At 31.3% G+C, this 9,117-nt stretch overlaps 1 protein-coding gene across 1 annotated transcript; it reads left to right on the forward strand.

Moving 5' to 3' along the window:
* Nucleotides 1–2,515: 2,515 nt before the first annotated feature.
* Nucleotides 2,516–8,687, forward strand: LOC132726692 (dynein axonemal heavy chain 14-like; the record flags this gene model as incomplete). The annotated part of the gene is given in 3 exon segments (XM_060712040.1): nucleotides 2,516–2,585; nucleotides 7,830–7,966; nucleotides 8,419–8,687. Coding segments are annotated over 3 exon segments (476 nt in total), but the record flags the coding sequence as incomplete, so codon positions are not given.
* Between the last annotated feature and the right edge of the window lie 430 nt (nucleotides 8,688–9,117).

Below are 9,117 nucleotides of genomic sequence, written 5' to 3' on the forward strand. Positions count from 1 at the left end.
CAGTGCATTTTTAAACTTTTTTAACACAAATATATAATTTTTAAAATTTTTTAGGCTTCCCTTTTTCCTTTTAAAGGGTTATATTTATTTTCCCAAGGGGACCAATTTTTCGAAAAAAATTTGATAGGGAAAAACATTTTAAAAAGAAAAAAGTCAACCCTTTTATGATAATTAAAATTTTGAGTCAAATCAATTTTTTCAAAATTGGCTAATTTTTATAAAAACAGGAAAATTTTTAAAAACAAAGAAAAAACTTTGCTTATCAAAAGGATTCCCAATGAAATTGTTTTTTTTGTTGTTTTTTTGGATGTTTTGTGGGGAAAAAATTTCTTTTTAAAAAAATAGTAAATTAGTAAAGGCTGACTATTAAAATTTTTTTGTCACTTTAGGGAATTTCAGTTGTTTTTTCAATTTCAAATTTTTTGCCAGGTACTAAACTTACCTATGTTGAACCACTTTTGTATTTTGAGCCTCTGTCATATTTTTAACTTTCAGAGTTTCCTTAACAATACATTACATGACAATTGGATTCTTCATAGAGTTTTTACTCAGTAAACAGTTTGACAACTAGTCCTTAACTACCCTCAGGGGCAGGTTTTTTTTTAAAACATTGTATATAGAATTATATGAATATCAAGAAAATATTAGTGTTAACCTTTTACCCCATGAGTATATTGTGAAAAACGGCTGTTTTTATTGAAAAGCCTCCTGTTACAAGTTCAAACTGCTATGAAACTATGAAAAATGCTTCAATACTGATGAAACTTGACACAAATGTTGACTGGACCACAGCCTCTTTAACAGCATGCTCAAACGTAAATTTCCTGTTACCATGGCAATGTGGGTATGTCTCAAAAATCACTATTTTGTATTGTTTTTTTCCATCAAAACTGAATTCAAAGTACTGCAACTTTTCAATGAATTGAGATAGATTAAAAGGCTGTTCAGCGTCAATTACTATTTACCCTAAGATCGACCTGAGGCCATTTTTAGCCTGTCACACGTCCAAAATTTTCTTGGCGATGAGGGGGACTACCGCCCCTCTTCAAACCCACCAATCAGAAGGGGGCACATCCCCCTTCTGGCAACCCCCTGATATAACATTTGGATTGGGAGCGGCCCGAAAAAGTGGTCAATTTTTGTAACAACATTTCTCAAACGAAAAACAGTGTTTGGGGCCTAAATAGGGCATTTTTTCACTGTTTGAGGCCTCAAAAAGGGGAGGGGGGCAACAAGCCGTCAAAACACGTCTATATGAGGTAAAAGGTTAATGCCAGAGATAAGATAAAGTCATATCCTGTTTCTGTAATAAAATCATGAACAAAAATCATATACCATTGGCTTTAATTTTATGTCATTAGTCTGAATTTAGGTACTTTGATACAATTTGGCCGATATTTTCAGCTTTCTGTTGAAGTCATAATTGATGATGCATTACTAAAAGGCAGTAGACTGAACATTGTTTGTAACGAGATAGTAAGAGATAAAGAAGTTGACAAAAATTTTCTTGGAGCAAATTGTTTACATTGTTTTTGACTTTGTACAATTTTTTATTGGGTTTAATTGAATTTGTTGCTTCTTACTGATTTTTGAAATGTTCATATATTTTTTTTGTTTTTATGTTTTTATTTGTTTTTTTTTGTGTTGTTTTTTTTTTGGTCGTTGTTGATTAATGTTATGTTAATGCCTCTTATAAATTGCCTGCACAACATTTACCAGTAAAGATGTTTCCATGTACCAAAGTAAGTAAAAGAAATCAATGTTATCTAATATCATAATTATGTATTAAAATTTTAAAATTAAAAGGTCCAAAAGTCCATGCATAGCAAAAATATAAAAAAGGTATGTAGAAACACTACAGGAAAAATGATACTTTTTACTGTATTATTTTTTGTATGTATGCAATATAAAAAAATAAATAAGGAGGGATGTCGGTGATATGTTTTTGGACTGAAATAACAGTTCAGTTCAATTTGTGTGAAGGTTAATTGTGTCTAGTAAGCTTATTGTTAGCTTATTGCTGTTATGAAAATTAAATAGGATTCAGTTTTCTTTTGTAAATTGTCTATACTTAGCCAAACTGCCCATTTGTACCTGAAATAATTAAAAGAAGTTCAGGTCTTCATCTGCATGTACTTGCTCTATGACCTTGGTAATGATAGATATATATTGCTTTTAAATAGCAACACTAAATTGGGAAGTGGCTTTAGTCTCTTTGATTTTGGGAAAAGTGATAGCAAAAATTGTTAAGGGAGTAAAAAAACTGGTGTAAGTTCCGATTTGTTGAGGAAAACTGCATGATTTTAAAGAAATTTTTTTATTGGGAAGTGGCCTTTAGTAGGCCTCTATTATATAAGATAAAATAACTGAATAACAACAAAATTCCATAGGTTGCCTTCTTCGATCTTCCCCCACCTATAAATATGAATATCATCGTGTCGAAGTGACTTTAAAAAATATATATATATACATATAATAAAAGATTCTTTTTTTAATATGTTTATTTATATTTCAGGAACGACCTCAGCTTGAGGCTCAGAGATCAGAATTATTAGAGAGTATCACCAATGATTTACAATTCCTCCGTGATCTTGAGGATAAGTCATTGGGACTTCTACAGAAAATCTGAAGGTAAAACATTATAATATTCTAGATTAACTGTTTTTGATTTTTTGATGAAGTACATGTAATACTTATGACTTGACTTGTCACTTTTATTTTGTGGTTTCTGAAACCACTTTAAATATTTATTACATGTAGTTAATTTGTTATGTTAATATCAGCTCATAGAAGCTTACGGTCTCTACTCACTTGAAATAGATTTAGTTTTTTAGGACAGATATAAAATTATGTGGTACTTGCAAACTTGTATTGTTATTTTGTTTGATATGATTTAAAGAACAAAACATTTACTGTTCTCATGTCTTTTTGTTATTCCTTTACCTGCTGAAACTGAAAGTGATCAGCATTTGTCACCAGTATGATAGGGCCAGGTCAGCAGTCACATTAGTGCATTACCTGATACCTGCCAAGAGTTATCTGTCTTAAAGTAGAAAGAATACAAAAATGTCACCAAACTGTCATGCCCTGGCTGATTATATAGTTCTATAATAATGTCTTAAAGGTTAAGAGATAAAGGTTTACTATTTCTGATAGTATGGCATCATCACATTATCACGTCACATTATCACGTCATTTTATCACACATCATATTGTCATGGCAACAGTTGTTACTGTCAGCACAAACACTTGTTTATCATGAGAACTGACACAGCCATGAAGTCAAGTCTTTGAGATGTTCTTGAAACAGGACATGATTGCCTCTGTTGTAATGGAGAACAAATTTAAATACAAGATCTGTGGTTAATGGATATCTGTTATTTCTAGAACAAATAAGATATTTGTTTAAGTTACAAAAACAATTTATGATTGACAATATCTCATATCGGTTTCAATACTAGGAAGAATATGTGGTAAAATGTGTTCTGAAAAAAAATGAACTGAATAATAAAGTCAAAATGTATAACAATCTTTTTAACCTTTAGCCTGTTAGCACTGTGACAACTTAACTTACCAATGTGACCAATGACCATGATCAGCTGGCACATTCATACTGTCTGGTCATGGTCTGTACTGTCAGTAAATATTTAGAATTTTTTCCCTAAGAACAATAAATGGTATTGTCCAGACTGAAAGATGGACAAGTCCATTTAAGATATTAAGTGTGGTAAGGGTCAAAGACATCAGCCTCATATTACCTGCATAGTCACATGTTAGACTACAAAGATGATAGGGTTATTTATAAAGATTGATAAGTTACAAAAACATTTTGTATTCATTTTTTTATATGCCCAAAAGGGCATATTATGTTATACCCCCTGGCGTGGGTCCGTCTGTCAGTCCGTCCGTCCGTCTGTTAGCAATTTGGTTCCCGGAGCATAACTTAAGTTCCATTTGGCCAACAATGTTCAAACTTCATAGGATGATTGTCCATATTGGGTAGAAGACCTCTATTGATTTTGGGGTCAAAAGGTCAAAGGTCAAGGTCACTATTACCTTAAAACTGAAAACAGTTTCCGGAGCATAACTTAAGTTCCATTTAACCAACAATGTTCAAACTTCATAGGATGATTGTCCATATTGGGTAGAAGACCCCTATTGATTTTGGGGTCAAAAGGTCAAGGTCACTATTACCTTGATACTGAAAACAGTTTCCGGAGCATAACTTAAGCTCCATTTGACCCACAATGTTCAAACTTCATAGGATGATTGTCCATATTTGGTAGAAGACCCCTCTTGATTTTGGGGTCAAAAGGCCAAGGGTCAAGGTCACTATATCCTTATCACTGAAAACAGTTTCCGGAGCATAACTTAAGTTCCATTTGGCCCACAATATTCAAACTTCATAGGATGATTGTCCATATTGGGCAAAAGACCCCTATTGATTTTGGGGTCACTAGGTCAAAGGTCAAGGTCACAATTACCTTAAAACCAAAAACAGTTTCCGGAGCATTACGTAAGTTCCATTTGGCCCACTATATTCAAACTTCATAGGATGATTGTCCATATTGGGTAGAAGACCCCTATTGATTTTGGGGTCACAAGGTCAAATGTCAAAGTCACTTTTACCTTAATATTGAAAACAGTTTCTAGAGCGTAATTAAAGTTCCAATTGGCCCACAATATTCAAACTTCATACGATGATTGTCCATATAAGGTAGAAGACCCCTATTGATTTTGGGATCACAAGGTCAAAGGTTAAGGTCATTATTAATAACTTAAGTATTAATCAACCTACAGCTGTAAAATTTTATAGGATGAGCAGCTAATTCCCATGTCTTACAAATGCTTCATCCTTACTAAAAAAAAAAACACTTTCGGGCATATAATGCTCCGCCTAGCGGTGCTCTTGTTTTTTTGTTATACAAGATAAATATACTTTCAATTTATTACCTTGATCGCTAGTAGTGACAGACTTTACTCATATACTACCATTTATTATGATCAGCCAGTTTGCATACTTGTTCCATTGACCATTCAATGTCAGCATTTTGATAATGAAATCCCTTTAATCAGCAATGGACTGTTCCAAAATTTAAAGCAGGGAAAAGTACAATACACATGTTCAGTAGGGTAAGAGTTAAGCTATGACATACTGTCATACAAGATTAGATATCGGTATTATACTGATAAAGTTTGAATATTTTCAAATATCAGCGGGTTTTTTTATTTCATATAATGTTCAAATGACTTATATTTATAAAAAGGTCATGGTAGTATATGTAGGTCATAATTATTATAAAATATAGGTCATGATGTCATAGTTTAAATGAAAATACCAAGATTTACATAAATGTATATTCAACTTCATTACAATTCATTTTAAACTGTTATGTGATTTTAGTCCATGTTTATTTATGAGTGAAGACTGTATAAATTAGTTTTTACATAAGTATATGATATATGGACATAATATTCAATTTACCAGCAATACTTCCTTTTTGAATTAATTAATCAATTAATTGCATGATTTCTCATTGTTTTCTATTTACATTTAAATGAACCTATATGATTTACTGTATGGGGAATTGTTATGATAACAATATAAACATTATTTGTAATTCTGTCATGTGATTGTACTTTATATTCATCTCAAATTTCTGCCAATATTTTATTAACTATTCAAACATAGATTTTGTATAAATTATTTCTTTATTAATAAATGATTGAGATGCTTCTATTTTTAAACTGCATAATTTATCTACTTCCTTTAATATGACAACTTATTTCATGGGATATTTACAAAAGTTTTCAGTTTGACTTAGAATTTTTATGCCCCCACAATGTGGGAGCATATAGCGTTGCACTTGTCCATCCGTCCGTCCGTCCCAAAATCTTGTGAACGCAACTCCTCTTAAACCGGATGGCAGATTTTGCTTAAACTTACAGGGATGAACAACCTTAATGTGTAGATGGTAGTAAAGGAAGGAATTTTTGCTGCGACCAAATTTAACAGAATTATGGCCCTTTGTTGATTTTTTCACTATATACTATGTAGAAATTTTGTGAATGCAACTCCTCTTAAACCGGATGGCAGATTTTGCTTAAACTTCCAGAGATGAACAACCTTAATGTGTAGATGGTAGTAAAGGAAGGAATTTTTGCTGCGACCAAATTTAATAGAATTATGGCCCTTTGTTGATTTTTTCACTATATACTATGTAGAAATTTTGTGAACGCAACTCCTCTTAAACCGGATGGCAGATTTTGCTTAAACTTACAGGGATGAACAACCTTAATGTGTAGATGGTAGTAAAGGAAGGAATTTTTGCTGCGACCAAATTTAACAGAATAATGGCCCTTTGTTGATTTTTTCACTATATACTATGTAGAAATTTTGTGAACGCAACTCCTCTTAAACCGGATGGCAGATTTTGATTAAACTTACAGGGATGAACAACCTTAAGGTGTAGATGGTAGTTAAGGAAGGAATTTTCGCTGCGACCAAATTTTACACAATTATGGCCCTTTGTTGATTTTTTCACTATATACTATGTAGAAATTTTGTGAATGCAACTCCTCTTAAACCGGATGGCAGATTTTGCTTAAACTTCCAGGGATGAACAACCTTGACGTGTAGATGGCAGTAAAGGAAGGAATTTTTGCAGCAACCAAATTTAACAGAATTATGGCCCTTTGTTGATTTTTTCATTATATACTATGTAGAAATTTTGTGAACGCAACTCCTCTTAAACCGGATGGCAGATTTTACTTAAACTTCCAGGGATTAACAACCTTACTGTGTAGATGGTAGTAAAGGAAGGAATTTTTGCTGCGACCAAATTTAACAGAATAATGGCCCTTTGTTGATTTTTAGTTTTCAACTTGTGGCACATGTAGTCCAAAAAATATTTGACCTAGAGTCATGAGATTGACAGAACAGTGGTGTGTGGGGGCATCCGTGTCCTATGGACAAATTTCTAGTTTAAATTAATTTTTGAATACATAGCCAAATTACTTTTTAAATACATTTGAATACATAACCAAATTATTTTTTTTAATACATAACCAAAATATTTTTTTAAATTCATAAATAAATTACTTTTTTAATTAATTACCAAATTACTTTTTGAATACATAACTAAATTATGTTTTGAAAACATTACCAAATTACTTTTTGAATACATTACCAAATTACTTTTTGAATATATACCGAAATTACTTTTTAATACATAACCAAATATTTTTTAAATTCATAAACAAATTACTTTTTTGAATAAAAATAACCAAATTACTTTTTGAATACATAACTAAATTATTATTTTTGAATACATTACCAAATTACTTTTTGAATACATTACCAAATTACTTTTTGAATACATAACTAAATTACTTTTTGAATACATAACTAAATTATTTTTGAATACATTACCAAATTACTTTTTGAATACATTACCAAATTACTTTTTGAATACATAACTAAATTACTTTTTGAATTCATAACCTTTGATCTGATTCTTGAAAATCTAGGACAGATATTACATTATGTATTTACATGTAACATATCAGATTAATTATTATCTCAACTATATTTAGAGGTCATATTTTTGATGACCTAGATTTGTATGTAAATTGAGGGGTCATAACTTTTGAAGACCTATATTTATATATGATTTTTATCATTGAGTCAAAATGTAAATGTTCCAGATGTGTATGTACCATATAACATATATCATATTCTTAATTATGTCAATCATCATATATATTTATAAGTCACTTTTTTTGATAATCTAGGTTCATATATAATTACAATGTATGCACTTTTACAGGTCATATCTTAGATGACCAAGATTTGGTAGAGACTTTACAAAAGAGTAAAGGCATGGCAGGAGAAATTTATGAAAGAGTTAAACAATCTGAGGAAATGGAGAAAAAACTTAACCTAGCCAGAAAAAGATATCTGCCGGTATTATTTTATAAGAATAATCATAAAGTTTGTATGTTCGCAGGTTCAAGTTTTAATGTATGATGGTTTTGTATCTTGTATAACATGTATGACTTGTAGAAACAGCATAGTAATTTTGAAAAATATCAAAACCTTCTTCCTTTGCTGAATTAAAGATACCAGCTATTACAAGAAAATAATGGCATTGATGTTTTTACAATGTCTTGTTCTTAAAAGTTGTACTTTGATAAGCATCATTGTAGCTTCCATCTAAGAGGGAAAAGCTTTCCTCATAAGCAAAATAATATAGTATTTGTAAAAGCCCAGTTTGATTAAGAATTTCCTGTCTGCTTGTTTAATTATTAACTCATAAAGTTTGAAATATGGAAATGAAAACTGTATTAAGTTATGCTGTTTTGAATGTACATTTATATATTCATTACACAAATACCTTGTAAAATATTGTTATTTAGGTTGCCACGAGAGGTTCAACATTATATTTTGTACTAGCTGACCTATCTGGTATAGATGTGATGTACCAGTTCTCGTTGGACTGGTTCCAGGACATGTTTACTGCAGCCATCAGTGGTAACATGTCAATCAAAGATCAACAGAGGAGAAGGTCCTCTGTTACCGTGCCATTGGTTGGAACACCACGTAGAACCAGTATACAGCATCCTGCGAGAAAATCTTCTATCGAGTCAGCTGATGTCCCTGTCAGGAGACCTAGTGTTGACAGAAGGTCAGTATAGTTGTAATACAATACTGTCTTAATAGGGCAGACATTGTGGTCTGGTGGTAATATTGTGTGACAACAAAGCCAGGTATCAATATCAGTATAACTCCCTTACTATACAAAATATGTTTGTGAATATGCATAATATGTTCTTGAATATCCATAATATCTGCTTGAATTTGATAAATAGGTCCTTGTATATGCACATGTCCTTGACTTTGATGAAAATGCATAATATGTTCTTGAATTTGATAAATGTTTACTTGAGTATGCATAAGATGTCCTTGAATTTGATATATGACCTTGAACATGCATAATATGTCCTTGAATTTGATAAAATTGATATGACCTTGAATATGCATAAGATGTCACTGATTATGAAACATATGACCCAGAAATATCTTCTATATTCCCAAATATGTATAATGTATAAAAA

Source organism: Ruditapes philippinarum, unplaced genomic scaffold (genome assembly GCF_026571515.1).
Source record: "Ruditapes philippinarum isolate M1 unplaced genomic scaffold, ASM2657151v2 ctg25285_1_1_1_1, whole genome shotgun sequence".
NCBI lineage: Eukaryota > Metazoa > Mollusca > Bivalvia > Venerida > Veneridae > Ruditapes > Ruditapes philippinarum.